Source organism: Zeus faber, assembly GCF_960531495.2.
Source record: "Zeus faber genome assembly, chromosome: 12".
In the NCBI taxonomy this organism is placed as follows: domain Eukaryota; kingdom Metazoa; phylum Chordata; class Actinopteri; order Zeiformes; family Zeidae; genus Zeus; species Zeus faber.
In genome coordinates, this window is record NC_137196.1 from 20,697,211 (window position 1) to 20,716,856 (window position 19,646).

A 19,646-nucleotide genomic window follows, 5' to 3' on the forward strand; every position below is an offset into this window, starting at 1 on the left:
GGGTAATCCCATAATGGAGAGGGAGTAAGACGGGTGTAGAGGAGAGATGTTCCCACAATCAACATCCCCCGCTCACTGCTTGTTTCTGTCACGCAGGAGCCGCAGGACGAGGACCAGGCGTCCCACAGGTCGTCCACCAGCCGCCTGTCCAGGTCTCCTCTGAGGGGCGTGAAGAAGCTGAAGATCATGCAGTGCAAGGTCACCCTGCTGGACGGCTCCGACTACACGCTGACCCTGGAGGTGAGGCGCTTGATTGGTTTGGATGGTTTGGTGATAATTAGGAAGAAAGGCGAGGGAGGTAAGAAAAGTTAGCACACGGGTTTATTTTAGTTTGTGCATTTTGGGTGTCGTGGTGGTAAAATCCAACACTCTTTCTCTCACATTCTTTTATTATTCTACTTTGTAAATGCATTTTGTTTGCTTGCTTAGCTTTTACCGAGTGACTATCTGACGGCCTTCTGATATTTTATCTCCGTGGTCCCCATTACCCTGCTAGATTAATAAAAAATACAAAATAAAAGCGGTCCACAAAACCTCGTGACCACGTCGAGTCCACTCGAATGTACTAGTGGGTGATGCGTTCAAGATCCAGCGACGCGTCGGAAAAATAGAAGCCGTGCAATCGTAATTACTCACAGAAATACCACACCGTTATTCGTATTTCATGGAAACGCAACGCCAAGGATCAATCATAATTCTTAAAACGTTATTCGGGAATATTTAAACTGAAGGGCAGAAGAGAAACATGCAGACCTAAATCCATTTTGATTGTTCCAGACGTAAGTCCATGATGTTTGTAAATGTTTTAAACATGCATTTCACAGAAACTAAAAAACTGTAATACGTACCTAAAAGGAATAAACCGGACCCTGTGTATTGCTGCCTGCAGCTATATTTATTATTATTATTATTATTATTATTATTATTATTTGATCTGGTGGTGATCAAGGACCAAAGCCAATATCTCTCAATCAGCTAGCTCCTGGAATAATTTCAGTTACATAATAAACCCGACCCTTATCTGATTCAGCATTTTTAGACTTTAAAAGTGTTGTCCAAGAACAAAGAGAAGCTCAGCATTCCTTTTTTCCCCTGAGCTGTGTTTGGTGAGTGAGACGCCAACTTTGTACTTGTGCCAAAGTGTTGGCCTGCTGTGCGTCGGATAGAGGATCCAGCGAGGCGGTGACTTAGACCCTCCTCTCCAAATCTCCTCTAACCGGATTCCCACCCCCTACCAGGGGTTGGGGACAGGGGGATTAGCTGACTGTTTTTTGGGAAGGGGGAGGTGGCGTGAAATGGAAGCATTTGTTGAAAGGAATCACTGTCACACACACTTTGTGTGCCACCGTGATTACTTGGCAGCTTTATCTCTCCTTGTGGCCCCATGAGGAGGATTCCTCAGGACGGTAGTCTGGAAATAGTCGCCATTCTGGACCTGGTTGTCTTCCAGAACTGTGTGCTGCTGGAGTCGAAGGAGTTGAAATGTTGTCAGGAAAAACCAAGGAGTACAATTGAAACGTGATATTTGAGATATTTGGTTATTTGCACACATCATAATAGATGATTTCCAGTTGTGTGCTGCACTCGTTGAAATCCTCCACAGAGTTTTGCATGGGTTGAATTTAAACGACACATATACAGTAGTATTAAATTAACCCTGATTTTGAATTGGCTAACTGCAACTGTAAGTTACAGTATCTCTTTACGAGGTCACATCTCGGCCAAGGTAATGATTGTGTGCATGTGCCCTAGAATGAGCACGTTGAGTCTGTATGAAGAGCAGGAGAAGTCCCATCTGCTGCCTGACCCCTAATCCCTCAGCTCTGCCACCCCACTGAGACGGCCCGGCGTGTGGCGTCGTCTTACCTCGCCCGCATCCCAGCACAGGTTTAGGAGAGATAACCCAAGCCGATCTTTGACCGGGTTGATCAGTCATACCGTCAGGAGCCCCGTAAAACGGAAAGGAAAACTGGGACTTCGCTACAGGAGGTTAAAGGTAGCCGAAATTGAGTTAAAATCTGGGAAACCAAAATGAATAAATGACACGCATGGATTGTGTCGGGTGTCCAGATAGCGCGATTACCTTCAGTCTTCAGGGCGTGGGTGTTTGCCGATGCATGTAAACAAAGCGGCTCAGTACGCGTGGGTTCACTGAGTTTTGAAAACTACCGGGGCACACAGAGGTCAAATTCAGGGGTTGCAGGGTTCAGAGCTGTGGCCTGTAAGCCGCAGTACATTCTCGGACCATTCCGCTGCGCTCTTTTTTTTTTTTTCTGTTTTTTTTTTTTTAAGGGAGTTCTTGTGAGCGGCTCTCTGGAGCGGAGAAGTTTTAATAAAGCGATTATACATTCTTCACGGAGATCAGAGGAACAGTGCAGCGGTGATGTAAGAGGCACAAAGCAGCGCCAAGTAGATGCACATAACTCTGCCGACACTGTTATTAACCGTTTAATTATGTATTTAGTCTGTAATCTTTAAAACGGTTCTCAATGCACATGGAGTAAAGGGCTTATTCCAGCGGGGTCCTCACTAGGGTGATTGATACAGGATGTGTGAAAGTGCTTGGACACCACAGCGCATTGCAAAGCTTCCACTGCAACTGAAGTCACGATTGCGGTAGAAAATGTCTCCTAATCGCATCCTTCTCCTTTTTTTCTCATGACCATTTGAAGTCAGCCCTGGATGTCAAAGTTGGACATTCATACTGCATGACCTCACAGTCATCTAGGGTTACTGCTCTTTCTGCCTCCTGTGGGGGAGAAAAACAGCTTTCCTTGGAAGTTTAATACAAAGACACAGTGTCTTTTCCTTCCCCCCTAGTGCATTGTGAGAAGACGTTGTCTGTTAGCCCTGCGCACGCGGTGCCTGTTTTCCTTTCAACTGCTGAGGAAGAAGCCCTGCCGCAGTTTAATAAACGGTTGGGAACTGTAATCCCAGGTTCCAGTGTCCTGGTATTTATGACACACCGACGGCCACATCCTCTGCAAAGGTTCTTGATCCATGGTCGGCTACGGCGCGTGCAGCTCCGAGGCCACTGCCACACGGTGAATGTTGAGGATCCGCAGATTGGATATCTGTCATGGACGCAGACGGTTGAAGAGCGGTCCCCAACTGCAGAACCTACAGCGCTTCATTTCCATTCTATTTTTGTTTTCCTTTATCCCCCGCCCCCCCCGCAGCTAGAACGCAAACCGCAGAACGTAAGCGCCCCGCGTGTCGCTCTTCCATCTCCGCGGTCGTACAGAAAAGCCGCGTCGAGGCGGCGCTCGTCTTGACGTGACGGCGCTAATCCTGCTGGAGATATTCCCAAAGGATTAAGCATCCACCTCGGTTGGCTTTTATGAGCCTGTTAATATGACAAGCATGCATGTAACATCATTAAACATGTTTGTGCCAGATGTCCTGTGCGTGTTTTTGCAGCTTACACCGAGTGTGTGTGTGTGTGTGTGTGTGTGTGTGTGTGTGTGTGTGTGTGTGTGTGTGCGTGTGTGCGTGTGTGCGTGTGTGCGTGTGTGCGTGTGTGCGTGCGTGCGTGCGTGCGTGCGTGCGTGCGTGCGTGCGTGCGTGCGTGCGTGCGTGCGTGCGTGTGTGGACCTTGTGTTGTGTTATGCCGTATATCTGACTGTGCGTATGAATACTTGTACCATGGATCAGACCCGGCGCGGTAACGGGGTTTGACAGAAAAGACCCCGGCTGGGTGTGTGTTGGGATGTCTAGCATTGTGAGTGGGGGGCGGGGGGGGTGTGCGAGTGGGGTGTGAGTGTGTGCTGCACTGTGGTAACACGGCCCCAAAATAACCCCAGGAAGGCACCGGCCAATGAAACCCCACCGTGTACAAACGTCTTCCCAGTGCTCAGAAGTACAGTTATATTGGATCATGAATAAGAACACCAGAAATGAAGGATATGGATTACACCTTGTTAAAAATATTTGCCTTCACGTACATCTGTAAGTAGACTCACTGCCATCGATTAAAAAAAAATTTTACCTCCGCGTTTCCTGCTGTCTCCTTTTTTTTCACGATATTTATATTTCAGTACATGTCAGCCACGATGGCACTAGAGTGTCAGAGGTTTCTTTTTAAAGTGACCTTTTTCAATCAGAGGGTCGTCCTCATGCACAGTAGCCATTGGATATTGTTGTGGATAAAATGAAATCTAGTGAAGTTGTTACTCCTTGTTCCAGTAACATCCGTGTTGAACATTCTCATTTCTCCGTGACCCGGAGTCAGTTCACAGTCGCCGGTGCTTTTGTTTTTTTCTTCTGTCGACTCAGAAACGAGCCAAGGGTCAGGTGATGTTCGATAAAGTGTGTGACCACCTCAACCTGCTGGAGAAGGACTACTTCGGCATCACGTACAGAGACGTGGAGAACCAGAAAGTGGAGACGGTAATGGAAAGTATTTCTGGGGGGAAACTGAATTCCTATAGCACCTGTTTGTTAAGCTGTCATAACGTGATATTTTTTTTATTTATATATTTATTGGGGTGGGGGGGGGGTTATTTAATTGCAGAAAATCGTGTTTCGCCGCGAAACGAAAATGAATTTCAGGAGAACAAATTTGTCTAATAGGAGTAAAATGTACAACAGAAAAAATATTAAAACGGTGGCGATTCATGCTCTTTTCTTTTCAGACTTTAATGTATTTAGGATCAAAGAGGACTATAATTTGTCCTCAATAGTAGATTTTTTATTTTATTATTATTTTTTTGGGTGAATGTAAATCTGTGACAACTAATCCTCCTTTGGTTGCTGTGCTTTTATTCCAGAATTGGCTGGACCCCACCAAGGAGCTGAAGAAGCAGATCAGGAGTATGTTTCAAAATAAGACCGATCGAGTTTATTTTTTTTTTTTCTTATTTATGTGACACCATATCATTCTTAGAGCTCCTTCTTTATTCCCTGCTTTAATGTTGTTATTTTTTTATGTTGTTGTTTTTTTTCCTCAGCTGGTCCATGGAACTTTGCTTTCAACGTCAAGTTTTACCCCCCAGATCCCGCTCAGCTGTCTGAAGACATCACAAGGTGAGGCGGCAGGAGTCGACCAAGCTCGCAGACCTCCTTTTATTTCTCATTGGGGATAACACAATCAAAGCCTTCACCGTCCTCTCATCCGTCTCTCTGTGCCAGGTACTACCTGTGCCTGCAGCTGAGGGACGACGTGGTGTCCGGCCGCCTGCCGTGCTCCTTTGCCACGCACACCATGCTGGGCTCCTACACCGTGCAGTCCGAGCTGGGGGACTATGACCCCGAGGAGCTGGGCAGCGACTACATCAGCGAGCTGCGCTTCGCCCCCAACCAGACCAAAGAGCTGGAGGAGAAGGTCATGGAGCTCCACAAGAACTACAAGTCAGTCCTGCCGCTGCTTCACGGATGCGGCGAGAACGAGTGTGAATTAATGGCTGACATGAACTATGAATTGTAGTGGTTCTTTAATAAATGAGCTGGCATTTCATGGTATATTGGATCTTGGGATACACCACCGATTCAAATTGCCTCTCATAATTTCAATGGATATGCTTTTAAAAAGAGTATAAGATTCTGAGTTAGTAAATACTGCCTTGTAGGGAATAAATAAACTGTTGGTTTGCTCCTTCGTATTTTGCACACTGCACATCGTTAACCGTCCAACTCTCTTCAGAGAAATTATGTTGCAAATTCCATTTTAATGGCAGATAGTTCTACCCCTGCACTGTTTATTCTTGGGATTATTATTTATATATTTTTTATTATTATTGGATTGCACAGATGTTACACAGGTGCGCACACAAACACAGTGGATTAAGTGCATGTGTGATTGTCTTTACTGTTCCATGGTGTGCTCTCAGGGGGATGACGCCGGCCGAGGCTGAAATGCACTTCCTGGAGAACGCCAAAAAGCTGTCGATGTACGGGGTGGACCTGCACCACGCAAAGGTAAGATCACACTGCGCTGATCTTTTTTTAATGCTGCTCCTCGTATTTGCTGACCTGTGCCGCTATACAAGTCAAAATCTATATAAGAATCGATGAAGTCAATCATCTTCACGGACGTATAAACAATTGGAGACACTCATCACACAAGATTACATTACATTATTACATTACATTACATTGCATTTAGCAGACGCTTTTATCCAAAGCGACTTACAGTTATTCAAGCACCGACGGATGCAGCCATCAGGAGCAATTAGGGGTTAAGTGTCTTGCTCAAGGACACTACAGCATGCTAGCAGGAGGAGCCTGGGATCGAACCAGCAACCTTTAGATTACTAGACGACCAGCTCTACCTCCTGAGCTACCGTCCCCCAGAAGATGTTGTCAGGGGTCTTGTAAGAACTCACGTTCGAGGGGAGAGAAAGTCACTACTACGGCGTCTTGTCCAACCCAACAGATACCAATTTTGGGGAAATGTCTGAAATCTGTGTGATATTCAAACGGTCTTCTGGGTGGTGCCAGTGTACAAACTGGCACCACCCAGAAGTGACGGGATAATATCCAGACTCGGTTGCACTCTGCGTTTGTGTCGTGTCGTGTGTGTGTGCGCGAGCGCAGAACCAGAAGCATCTCACTCAGCACCAAAACATCCACTGCTTCAGAAACCTCACCGCTGCTCCACGGGCCACGCCTCAGCTTGTGCCACCGCTGCATCTTTGACTGACATCTGAATCACTGCTGCCTCTGTGCTCCAGCGTGGGGTGGGGTGGGGCGGGGTGGGGCGGAGGGGGCACGGGGGGACTAGTGTGACTTGAATGATTCTTGTGTAGTTTCTAATCTGTCTGCCATGCGAGATCAAATTTGTCATTAGGGATGTTGGGAAAAGGGGGAGGGAGAGAGAGAGAGAGATTTCAATTTTTATCCAAAAAACAGTGCTTAGTGCTTTGAGTATGAAACAATCAAGAGAAAGTAAGAAGATGCACATTAGGATAAATAACCAATAACTACATAAGATAAACTGATGAGACGTAATGACCAATATTATTCTTGATAATAGAAGTAAATGAAAGAAATAAACAAAATCATCAATAGTAACAATACTAGTGATGGCAATCAAAAATAAATAAATAGATAAGAAAATTTAGGAGTATGAAAAGGAAACAAAGGTAAGAGTAGATATAAATAAATGCATTTATAAATAAATAAATAAGAAAATCTAAAATATGAAAAAAAATAAACTGTAAGAATAAATAAATGAATAATCCAATAAGAATGTATGAAAAAGATAAACTAGAAAAATAAGGAAAAATAAACTAATAAATACATGTATAATTATTTAATGCTGATAATCAGAAGTACAGTAGGACCTGTCTGATCTCCCAGATGGACTTGAAAGCCTGCAGCCTGCTGGCGAGTGTATCGAAGAATCCAGAGAGCCCTGCTCCTCGATCCGCTTCTTCCTAGTCTTCCATATAGACAAAAACTAATCTGAATGTGGACCCGTTTTCTATTTGCTGCGTACCTCGGCCCGAAAATAAATAAAACTGCTATGGGGGGAAAAAAAACAAGCCTAGCACCTGACACCATCCCTGCAGCAACCTAAACATCCCTTCTTACCTAGCACATCGCAAGGAAAGGTGCTCCGCAGTCTCTCCGTCCTGGCAGAACGGACAGCCCTCCCCTCTTCCTGGATCCAGGTGCACCACTTACCTGTTGGTTGCTTTCTTCCCCACTCTCTCAAAGCGGCTCAGCTGTGGAGTCGTAAAGGACAGGAGTTGCCCCCTCTCCTCTGTCCACCCCTCCACAGCAGGCGAGACCGACCGAGAGGGGAACATCTACTCATACTCATCATCACAGCGGTCAGATATGGGACAGTCCTCAACCACCGCTCTCAGTGGTCTGGTCAGGGACGCTTGCACCTCCTCCACCAGTCTCTGCAGCACCCTCCCAGAGCGGATCTACAGGGAGTAGAGCTGACCTGACATGGCGCAGCCTTGTTTAATCCCCCTCCCTGCAGGTATGGGAGGGCTCGGACCCCCCACCTTGACCATGCACGATGTCCCACTATACAGAAGCCCTACCTGTGAAATAAAACCCTCACCAAAACCCAAACTCCTCGATACAAAAAATAAGTACCTGTGCTCGACCCAATCAAAAGCCTTCTCCTGATCCAACAAAAGTACACCCAGAGTGAGATCATATAATTGACATGTGTTGAAAATGTCCCTCATTTAAAATAAATTGTCCGTGATGGTCCTGTCAGGCGTGCAGTAGGCCTGGTCCCTGTGTACCACCAGCCCCAGGTGCTCTCTGAGCCTGTTGACCAGCGCTCTGGAGAACACCTTTATCATCGCCACAGATCCCCTCCCCACACATTCCAGCAGGAGGTCCTCCCCCAGACGGCGCCAGAAATGTCTGCGGGAGAAGTGTCAGCGAGAAGCCCGTCCACTCCTGGCGCCTTGCCCAGTGCCATCTGCCCCACTGCAGCGGTGAGTTCCTCCAGGGTGATGGGGGAATCCAGGCCGACCCGCTCCTACTCCGCCAGCTGAGGGAGCCCCTGAAGAAGCTGTGCGGTGGATGGCAGTGTAATACTCCACCGCCAGCCTCTTCATCTCCGCCGGGGCGGTGGTCACCGTCCCATCGGGCAGACGGAGGCAGGCCATCAGCTTCCTCTGGGCCCCTGTACTCTCAAAATTAAGAACAAAAATGCCGGGAGCATCCATATGGTTAATAGACATAAAACTAAACCTAAGCTAAAACCACCCTTAGACTATTAAATAAAGCCACCCGCTCTGTGGGTAAATGTGGATGAAGCAGAACCCCCACCCCCCTCCTCTTCTGCCTTGACCATCAGTGCCCTCACCACAACTAACCCACTGTGGATAATACAGTCACCTGCAAACTAGAAGAAAATGAAAATGGCTACACCTGCACTAAAAGTATTCCCATAACTGAGACAGTACTGGTCCTTCCACTCCAGACCCCAGTCCACCTGGTTGTCTCCATCGCTGGGCGTCCCCCTGAAGGAACAGAATGTCCAACTCCTTTTGCAGCAACGTCTCAAAAACCTAAAGCCCTCTTCAGTCTATCTCTGTCACCGTTAGTGTTTAAGGACCCAAAAACAAAAGTGCTCCATAAGGAAGAGGGGAAGAAAAAAGGAAATACAGTAGAACAGACAGATGGAAAACCAGCGACACCGCCGTGACAACCAACCTATTTACTTGTTTTTAAACGTTTGTCACCTTCCCCCTTGCCGCCCTGCGCCAGGGTCTTCCTCAAGGCGGTGACACGTTTCTTCAGCCTGTATCTTTTCTTATCATCCAGCTGCTCTTCTCCAGCCCTGCTCTGCAGCACAGCGCCAGTTTGTATGAACTTATTGGTGTCCGGAAAAGAAGCCCAGGAAAGAAGCGATCTCCTCCACAGAGTAACAGTTATCATTTAGGCAGTCTATGTCTGCAACGGACAAACAATCGGAATCACTTTCACTGTCATCCTCCATGCCCTGATCCTGGCTCTCAGTGGCCAGCGGTGCAACCTCCGAAGCCCCCACGCCCGGAGCGGTGGTGGCTGGCGCTGCCACCCCGGTGCGTAGCAGAGCCAGCGGCGACACCCGCACAAACATGCCGTCTGCCTTGATGCGGCTCTCCACCAGTTGAGCCAAGAAGCGCTCCCGCTTCAGGAAAACCACCACCACCCCCGCTCATTCTGGCGGCGAGAGACAGCCTCCGGGACCCGCTCCACGTTCCCGCCCGCACTCCGCGCCGCAGGCACAGAGCCGGCGTCGGGCCGAACGCCGCGACCGCAAAACCAACGGCAACGAGCGACAAAACTATAACAGTAGACAATAGACCAAAGTAACACTAAAACACACACAAATTACTACACTAAGAATAAACAACAGAAAAGAGACAGAAGACAAATAAAAAGAAACTGTAAACTGGTTGTAACAAACAAATTGCCATACCCGTCAGAGAGAGAGAGAGAGAGGGAATGTACTGACTGAATGCACAGTTTTGGTTATTTGAGGCTTCCGCAGTTTTTCACGTGACTGGCGACTGGCAAAAGGAGAACTGCTCAGACCCAGCTGTCCATATGTTTGTCTTCTCTCCTCTCCTGTTATACGCCTAGTTGGTAGGGAGTCTCTCTGAGGCCTTGGCTGGAGCCAAGGCGGAGGTAAGCGCTCGCTTTCCATGTGCTCCGCCTGCGTCTCTGCCTCGTCCTCCTCCTCCTCGTGCATGGTGTCGCACGGTGCGAGCTGTGCGCCGGCTCATTTCGGTGTTTAGATCTTAGGTCTTTTCTTTTGGGGCCCGACGAGGCTTTGCACTTCCAAAGCAGAGGCTGTTTTTTTTTTGTTTTTTTTTCGTCCGCCCACTCATCCCGGCAAATGAAGAGCCTCCGAACTCTGCCGCCTCGTTCCATTGCTCGTCCATTTCCCTTCCACTTTCATCGCTGCAGTCGCCGCTCGCTGCCTCTCCCCCTCCGGTCATTATTCATGGTCATCCCTCACAACCTGCGCAGAGTAGAGTAGAAAACCAAAATGCTTGACTCCACTCTTCCACCTGCCTGCTTGTACGGTTCTGGCACTGGGTACCGGTCCTTTAACCTGATGTCCTCCGGCTCCTGTTTGTCTCCCATAGACTGACTCCGTAGAATCCTTATATTCCCATAAGCCACGTCCTTTAAGCCTCCGTTAGAGACATTCTCAACCTTGCGGTTGCGACTCTTAAGTGGGGTCACTTGATCTGCACATGGGGTTGCCTGACATTTCCAAAATGGATATTGATATTTAATGGGTACATTTTGAATAAATCATTGTAGTAAAATAGGTTTGAAATATATCATTATTTCTATATAATCCGTTCGGAGCTCCCTCGGTGCTCATGATTATATAATAAAAGTAGAAAATCTAGATCCGCACACCAAAATAGCTCCCGTTTAAAGGATTTATTTCATGCAGTGACGAGCACAATGCTCTTCCTCAGACTGGGTCTGGTGCTTGAAATGTCACTGCATGAAAATAAATCCTCCAAACAGGAGCTATTTGGGTGTGTGGATCTCTCTTTTCTACTTACCATGATTCTTTTGATCCAGCACCCATCCAATTTGGATGTGCGTGGCTTTTTTTTTTTTTTTTTTTCTCCCCTTGCTTTTATTGATATAATAAAAGTAGCCTATGTGAAATTCACATGAAACGGTTTCCTAACATGCGGAATATCTGTAGAATAATAATTATCTGTTTCTTACTGGCCTAAACGTCAATTGTGGCATTGGCTTTGTTGTTGTTGTTATTATTTATTATTTTTATTTACTAATAATAAAAAAAAAATCAAAAATGGTATCATGGACCATGAAAGGTTGGGAAACCCCTCCCCTGTTGGCTTCCAATACAACCTTAAAGGGCTCAGCTTGTGGTCATATAACTCAAGTCAGTGCCACATAACCTAACAATATAGTGTTAAGTCGCAATAAAGAAACAAAGAAGAGCGTTGAAAAGAGGTAGGACCGCTTTTCAACGTTAAATCAGGAGAGAGAAGAAGAGTTAAAGAGGGCTAAGGGGTGTGTGTGTGTGTGTGTGTGTGTGTGTGTGTGTGTGTGTGTGTGTGTGTGTGTGTGTGTGTGTGTGTGTGTGTGTGTGTGTGTGTGTGTGTGTGTGTGTGTGTGTGTGTGTGTGTGTGTGTGTGTGTGTGTGTGTGTGTGTGTGTGTGCGCGCTCGTTCCAGGACTCTGAGGGCGTGGAGATCATGCTGGGCGTGTGCGCCAGCGGCCTCCTCATCTACAGGGACCGCCTGCGCATCAACAGGTTCGCGTGGCCCAAAGTCCTCAAGATCTCCTACAAGAGGAACAACTTTTACATCAAAATTCGTCCCGGAGAGGTACGCAAGCGCAATTTTTTGAGCGAGTTAATTCATGCACAACAGGGAAAAAGTCAAATGGTGATTGTGGATTTCTTTTTTTTTTTTTTTTTTTTTTTTTTTACTTTTTTTTCCAACTTATCTTGCAGTTTGAGCAGTTTGAAAGCACAATTGGCTTCAAGCTGCCGAACCACCGTGCAGCCAAGAGGCTGTGGAAGGTCTGCGTGGAACACCACACCTTCTTCAGGTCAGAACCACCCCAAAGGCCTGCGACCTACATAACACTGCTGCTTTTTAAGAAGTGGCAAGATCCCGTTGGGTGGGATGGGGAGGGAAGCGGCTGATATTTTATCAAGCCGGTGTAATTGTAATAATTATTGTGGGGCGTCTGTGCGTCTGTACGGCAGGCTGGTGTCGCCCGAGGCTCCCCCAAAGAAGTTCCTGGGTCTGGGCTCCAAGTTCCGCTACAGCGGCAGGACCCAGGCCCAGACGCGCCGGGCCAGTTCCCAGATCATCAGACCCGCGCCCTTCTTTGAGCGCTCGTCCAGCAAGCGCTACAACATGTCCCGCAGCTTGGACGGAGGTAGGACCGCTTCCCTCACGGTTTCTATGCAGTGGAAGTTGGAATTGATATGCGTGATGATGTCATATGCATTTTGAGCATCAATGCTCACTCAAAGTAGAATCATTGAGCAAAACCATGCGAGTAATTTTTTCCTCATTTCTTTAGATATAACTATGCCCGTGGAAATGTTGGGCTGCTTTTTTGCTCGCCCAGGCTGTTGACTCCATTCCATTTCTCCATTATGTTTATACAAATAACCCTAACTAAGCAGGCCACCTGGCTCCAGGTTGAAACTGGGTAGTATTCTATTAGGATTCTATTTTACTTGTTTTTTTTTGTTTGTTTTTTTTCAGTTGTTGAAAATAAACAAAATCTCTTCTTAGTCTGGCAAGGGAAATTTTTATTCCATCCAAGAGCTGATCTCATCTTCCATGGAAAGTCTGTTTTCCACCTGAAAGCTAGCAGAGCTTATAATAGTCATTCCAATCTGAGCAGATGTGACCATAACAGGCGTTGTGACGGCGGTCTGCAGCAGTATTTAAAATCAAAAGTGTACCAATGAAAATATTTAATTCCTAGGCTGTTGAATAGGGGCACATTTTATTTGTATTGGTCATTGAAAACATGCCATCATGTTTAGACCAACGCTAATTTCAGTGCGCCGGGCCCGCGCGCCCACTCCTTCCCCAGCCCCGATAATGGAGAACCATGAGAACCTGATGAAGGATGGCGCCGCGGACGGGGCGACAAAGGGCATCGCTAAGGGCGATCTCATCACCACGGTAACACCGGAGAAGAAGGCAGAGGAGGAGAAGGCCGAGCGGGAGGACGCCCAGGCCCACGCCGGCGCCACGCCGGAGCCCGCCCCCTCCACCCCGCTCAGACAGGAGGCCAAGGTAAAGCGGTTTCCTGCGCTCTCGGGCCGGAACTTCGACAAATACGACCGGCCACACCGATTACCGAGGTTTTCGAAAACATCTCTGGCGCTTTAAGATCTGTTGCGCGACTTGGAGAAGATTGTTTTCATTTCTTATCGTTTTTTTATTTATTTCTTCTCCTTAATGGACTATTTGGCTGTGTAGAGTAAACTCCCAGAAGCTTCCATCGTGCCCACTGCAGTAGTCTAAACCTAAGTGCTTTCTGTCTTGTGTACGCTTTACTAATTAGCTTTTTCTTTTTCTTGTCCTTCCTTTGACCCCACTCTATACTCATGTGTGTGCTCATGCGTATTCGCCCACTTGCCCCCCATGCGCATTTCCATTTAAACACTGGCGCCCACACACACACACACACACACACCCCTATTCCCGTCCCTTCATCCACCCTTTGTCTACCAGTGCTCGCCCTGTCTGTACTCGTCCGACCCCCTCCGCTCCGAGCTCTCGCTCCCCTCCTCCCCCGTCTCGTCCACCAAAGTGCGGCGGCGGCGCAGGGAGAACGGGCGCAAGCGTGCGTCGTCCGTCAGCCCGGCCAAGCGCGGCGACGGCTGCCGGCGGCGGCAGGCCCGCGCCGACCGCACGGCGGCGCTGCTGGAGGAGCAGGCGCTGCTGCTGTCGGCGCGCAAGCGGCGGCTGGCCTCGCAGGGCAAGCGGCGCGGCGGCACGCTCTTCTCCTTCTCCCTGCACCTGCCCGACCTCTCCTCCATCCTGGACGAGGACGGCTACATCAGCTTCCCCGACCTGACGGAGATGCGCTTCCTCCCCGAGTGCGCGCACCACTTCCTCCCCATCAAGTCGCCCTCGCTCATCCCCTGCTTCCTCTTCATCTTCTTCTTCCTGCTCTCCACCTCCTTCTCCGTGCCCTACGCGCTCACCCTCTCCTTCCCCCTGGCGCTGTGCCTCTGCTACCTGGAGCCCAAGGCCGCCTCCCTGACCGCCTCCATAGCCCAGGGCTTCCATGACCATGACAGTTCAGAGGAAGAGGAGGTGTGTGCACATTGCGCCCGTGTGTTTTTAGTTCTGCGCCTCCAGGTCAGAGTGGAGCGGACGGTTTCCAGCTCCCCGAACTGTCCCTGGATCCGGGTCCAGAGCTGACCTGGAGACAAGGTGTCTGTCCCAGTGTCCGTCAGTCCTCTTACTTTCAGAACCCAATCTCTGCCCGCTCACGTCGTCCACCCTCTAGGCCGCATCTCCATCCCGCCATTTCATGTTTTGATGGATGGACGATTGCTCACATCAAGCCCATATCAACGGGGGTTAGACACAAAGGTGCTATTTTGGGGGCGCTTACTCGTATATGTCGTTTTGGAATGGGCCCTCCTCACCATTTTCTCACATTTTGACACGCGGGTGGGGGTGAACACAGCTGAAGTTGACATTGGGTTGCGTCGCTTTGAGGTGTTACCCAATTAGCGACACCGGCTGTAGCCGTGTTTCCCTTCCATGGCGTGTCGAAATGTCTGCTGTGAGGGGGTCCATGCTTTTCTTAATGAGCTCCTTTTCCTGGCAAGTCTCTCACCAAAACCCCACCAGCGAGGGGGAAAAATACTATTCTACCGCTTTGTGCCTAACCCATTTCATCTCATCTCCACCCGCTGCTTTTTATGTTTTAGTATAGTCTTCTATACTACGTCCGCGGCAGCTGCATGGAAACACCCCAGACAGGCGGTCGGCCTCTCTGCATCCCCGAAAACGCCGCCAAGCCCGACGAACCCTTTACCGTCTGCCCTTGAAAAGAAAAAAAAATCCAAGTCGGGATTTGTCCGCCAGCACTTCCTGGTCAATTGCGAATGGGCGCAGTGCATTCTGGGATGCAGAGACCGACCGGTCCACCAGGCGTCCAAACCATCCGTAGTGTCGTCTTGCATGTTGAAGAGGGCAGCCTGAAAGTCAGGTTACTGGCCATCAGTTGAATGAGAAAACCAAATGACCCCTTATCCAGTGAGTTCACCCAGTGAGCACCTGGGATTATGAAATGATCTTCCAACTGGAACGTCCCATTCCAAATTTAAGTCCGGCTCTGCGTAACGTTGCGTCAAAGTGACTGACCAAAGGTTTCAACTTCCTCTGAGTCTGTTTTTTGCCAAAACGTACTTTTACTTTGCGGTTTTATTATTATTTTATTTATTTATTTTTTGCTGACCCTTTGTTTACTTTATTAATTTATTTCAACTGTGTAGCGTATACAAAACAAAGGAACAAGAGAAATACATTTCCATACTTTCCATCTGTGGTTTATCAAGTGTCCTGAGAAATGCTGTTGTGTCATATTTTTCCGATCGCTCACAAGTTGGATTCTCTCGTTTTCTGCTTCCAATGGGAATTGTTTTGGTCCGTCTGGCAAAGCAGACGGACAGCGAGCAAACTGACTTTGCCTTTGACGGAGAGACGACTGCCACGGAGGTTTGTATACGTATCCAGAAAACTTGTTTTAAGGCATGAACGTTAAAGGAATGTAAAACGGAAAGACGAGGGATGGTACTCGTTGCAAACGTCCTCAAGTGAAACGGGTATAGAATGCATGATCATAACACTTTGTCCGTTTTGGTTCAGCGATACTTCCTCTTTCAACAAAACGGAATGGACAATTTCGAAACGCGGTATGGCAAAATGATTTAACTTTTACAGAAAAATTATGTGTTCGGCTGTCGGCGTCAAACCCAATTTGACGCCGGCATGGTCCTTGCAATATTTAAACTGCTGAATCTAAATGCTTTTCTCACATCTTCTCTGTATTCTGCTGTCCACCCCTCCCCTCTCCTCTCCTCCGTGCTCTGTTCTTTCTGTCCTCGCTGCATTTCTCTTTTCGTCCTCTCCGTCTCTGCATGACTGTCTTCCTCGGACACCTTGTCGGGGGGGGGGGGCTTCTCCCGTCTCAAACACCCCCCCCCCCCCCCCCCCCCCCATTTCCCCACCCTCTCTCTGTGCTTCTCTCGCCGCTGCCCCAGTCGGAGGCGGAGGAGGACTCGGAGATGCGGACGCAGGTACGCTGGGCTCTCTTCGTGGCCCAGCTCAATGCATCGCTCCGCCGTCGGATGCACTGAGTTTCGCTGCCCCCACCCCAAATAACGTCTCCATCAGTTATCTTTGTGCCTCCTCACCCATCCGCCCGCTTCGCCGCCGACGACGACTCTCGGGTCACACGCACTGTCACGCCCCCCAAACACTAGACTGCCCGTTCTGCTTCCAGAGCTATCGCTTCCTTTAAATCTTCAGGCCTTTCTTTTTTTTTTTCTCATTTCTCTTGTCTATTTTTTTCCCCATAAATAGCGATATGTTTTGATCTCTGCAATTTCTGCCACTTTTTTTTTTGCCAACGGTTCCAAATGGATGGTTTTCCAGGTTGCTTCCCCATCTATCCATTTACTGTCGTGCACAGTAAATGGTGCCGGTGTTTGACCGCCGTGTCATTCACAGCCATCGAGGACAAAACTCCCCAACTCTTCCGAAAGGAAATGGCTTGACTTATAACGTTGAGACGCAAACTTCTCCCCTCTGTCTTTGCAGTACAGCTTCGTAAGACGAGTAAAGGGCGAAAACGTTTTTATCAAGCACAGTAATTTGATGCTGGAGGTTGGTAAATACAGTAAGGCATGATGAAAGTACGCATGGAGGCGCAGACTTTTGAGGAGCCCTAACCCGCCTGCTATCCGCTCTTCTATATTGGCGACGGTCAGAGCACGGTTTTTCGCTAGATGGCCGGTTTGGATTGGAGATAACTTCCCTAGCGGGCCGTCGTACTCATTTGGTGTGAGGGATGGATCGGACTGGATTGAATTAAATGGAGGTTTGCAGTGTTAACATTCTAACGAGAATTGGGAGTGTTGTGCTAAACTCACAAAGCTATGCATGAAGTCTTTTTTTTTATTTATTTTTTTATTGTGATTGAGTTAAGCTCAGTCTTAATGGCTCCCGTGCCATTAAGGCGTCAGCTATCGATTTATTCATTTTTTTGTGCCCTCATTCCGTTTTATTGCCAAGCTTTAAATGGCGCATCAGCCTGCACAGCTGATAGAGACGCTGTAATGAAGCAGGTGGTGGCACCACCGACTGCATCCTACACCTCCTGACTTTATTTTCGTCCCCCATTGTTCACTGGATATGCAAGCTACCATTGTTTTGGGGTTTGTTTTTTTTCAATGTGTGTGGGGGGGGGGGGGGGGGGGGGGGGAGAAAGCATGGCTTGCATCTCTTCACGCCCCCCGTGGCCTCACCCCGTCCTGTGTGGTGATTGGTCGTCCAGGATACGGACGCGTCTGCAGAGCTGGTCAAGCACCAGAGCAACATCAGCGAGCTGAAGCGCTCCTTCTTGGAGACGGGCGCCAGCACCCCCGGCGTGACGGAGTGGGAGAAGAGGCTCTCCTCGTCCCCCGCCCGCTCACCCAAAATAGACGAGCCGCCCATGATCGAGCCGCTTCACCTTCCGGACGTAAGCTTCTGACAGGCAATTTAACGGCGTGCAAAAGTGTGGCCTCACCAAGGAACCCTTCGCTCTCGTTCCCTCTTTAGACTCCATAGGTCTTAAAAAATAGCTCTGATAATCTTTTCCATGGATGTTGTGCTGTTTATTACATGAGAATATAGACGAATGTGTGCGAAAGGTTAATCTATGCAAATTCACTCCGTTTGCGTATGAACCAATAAATTGCATATTTAATACAAGTCTTGTGTTTCTTGATGTGAAACGTGATGCCAGTAACACTGTACGCTTTGTTTTCTCTTGAGCTGCTGCTTAGCCTTTTTTAATGATAAACCCAGGGTCATGGAGGGTGTCATCCTGATGGAGAACCCTAGTTGTCGTTAATCAGTGATGCTGCTGTTGTGCGCATGGTTTTCTTTGTCCACTAGACTTCAGAAGAGGTGTTCTCCTGTCCGCCACTTGTGTTGTGCTGTGGAACCTGATGAGATGGGGCAGGATGTTGCTATTAAAAGACGTTTGGAGATGAATGATTAACGTTAAAAGGGGTTCGACGGACGGATTTCGCTCACGGGAACTTTAAACCGACCCGTGTATCCATTCCGTCGTCTCACCCTGTATCTGCGTAACACCCTCGTCCCGTTGTCTTCTTCCGCAGACAAACGGTGAGGAGGCAGCGGGAGACGAGGCGGAGGAGGAGCTGGAGGCCAAAGCCTCTGAGGTGAGTTGCCGCTCAACCTCGTTGACGCTTGGAGCCGTGTTGGGATATGGTTTTGCGGTGTCTTTGCAGGGGGATCGTCCAGGAGCATGAGTTTATCCGTGTGCAAGCACCTGCTGATCCTCCTTTAAATGCGTGTGTTGCTTTATTATCCGGTGTCTTGAGTCTGGTTCTGTGCCCTGGCTGTCTCTTCACCTCTCTGCCCTCTGTCCATTAACCCAATCGATCCAGTCTCTATAAGCCATGTATCTCCGTAGGCGGCGCGATTAGTGGTGAAATACGTGGCGGATGGCAACCCAACGGATGGGGCCACCTCCTCCGGGCCGCACGGCGTCAGCCGGTCCACCACCATGGACGACGACGTCTTCACCGCCAGGACCCTCAGGGAGGAGGAGGAGGGGGAGGAGAAGACCCCCGACTCCCAGGACCTGTCCGAGCGGTCCGTGGTGAAGATCAGCCCCGGAGCAGTCAGGCAGGAGGTGTCCCAGGCCATCAGCGACAAGAGGGGAACCCTCATCATCCTGAAGGAGGCGGAGGAAAAGATGGGCGGCGAGTCAGACGTCCAGAGTGAGAAGGCAGAGTCTCTCATCGTCAACGAGATGGACGCCGCACGGAATAAACGTCCGGCCGCCTCGGAAGTGAGGGACGGGGTCACGGGAGCCAGCGAAGATGTGGACGTCGGGTCGGACGCTAAAGCGGCGGCAAGAGAGACCGCTCCGAAGGTGGAGACCAAACGCGCCGAGACGAACCCGATCAGAGCGCTTGACTCTCCCAAGAGGGCCACGGTCTCCTGGGTGTCCGAAGTCATACAGACTGCGGAAATGTCGGAGGTCACCGCCACGTCGACCAAGGAGGCGAAGACCCGGGAGGAAGACGAGTGGAAGGCGGAAGTCTTCACCTTTGCGGAGGCCCGGGTCGAAAAGTCGAGCCGCAGCTCCACCACCGGTCAAACCGTAACCGAGTCGTCCGCCGCGAGCTTGGCCGTGGTACTGTATGAGAACCCCTCGGCTTAACAGTCGCTGCTTCCCTCCATTACCTGCCCTCCAAACAGCAACCCGACCAGTTTTAACAACATTAACAAGCAGCTCTGCATGGCTAATGATCCCCCAAACCCCAACCTGCCCAAAAACCACAGGTTTCAGTTGCTCTTCAACCGCTCTGCTTCACTTTCGACAAGTGTTATGGGGGGGGTTTTTTTGTTTTGTTTTTTTTACTTAACTGCATTCTTTACCTTTGTGGCT

The 19,646-nt window shown here is 49.0% G+C and overlaps 1 protein-coding gene across 2 annotated transcripts in view; it reads left to right on the forward strand.

Moving 5' to 3' along the window:
- Positions 1 to 19,646, forward strand: part of epb41l3b (erythrocyte membrane protein band 4.1-like 3b) — a 44,546-nt gene that overhangs the window by 16,995 nt on the left and 7,905 nt on the right. The window contains exons 3-19 of one of the 2 annotated variants that reach the window (XM_080011104.1): positions 97 to 240; positions 4,276 to 4,380; positions 4,770 to 4,812; positions 4,950 to 5,025; positions 5,131 to 5,349; positions 5,829 to 5,916; positions 10,045 to 10,089; positions 11,636 to 11,788; positions 11,917 to 12,014; positions 12,175 to 12,350; positions 13,023 to 13,228; positions 13,670 to 14,257; positions 15,620 to 15,673; positions 16,219 to 16,254; positions 16,778 to 16,843; positions 17,514 to 17,699; positions 18,346 to 18,408. In XM_080011104.1, coding sequence (XP_079867230.1) covers positions 97 to 240; positions 4,276 to 4,380; positions 4,770 to 4,812; positions 4,950 to 5,025; positions 5,131 to 5,349; positions 5,829 to 5,916; positions 10,045 to 10,089; positions 11,636 to 11,788; positions 11,917 to 12,014; positions 12,175 to 12,350; positions 13,023 to 13,228; positions 13,670 to 14,257; positions 15,620 to 15,673; positions 16,219 to 16,254; positions 16,778 to 16,843; positions 17,514 to 17,699; positions 18,346 to 18,408 — 2,346 coding nt within the window. Of the gene's footprint in view, positions 1 to 96; positions 241 to 4,275; positions 4,390 to 4,769; positions 4,813 to 4,949; positions 5,026 to 5,130; positions 5,350 to 5,828; positions 5,917 to 10,044; positions 10,090 to 11,635; positions 11,789 to 11,916; positions 12,015 to 12,174; positions 12,351 to 13,022; positions 13,229 to 13,669; positions 14,258 to 15,619; positions 15,674 to 16,218; positions 16,255 to 16,777; positions 16,844 to 17,513; positions 17,700 to 18,345; positions 18,409 to 19,646 lie in introns of both variants that reach the window. The other variant, XM_080011105.1, reaches the window with a different exon arrangement.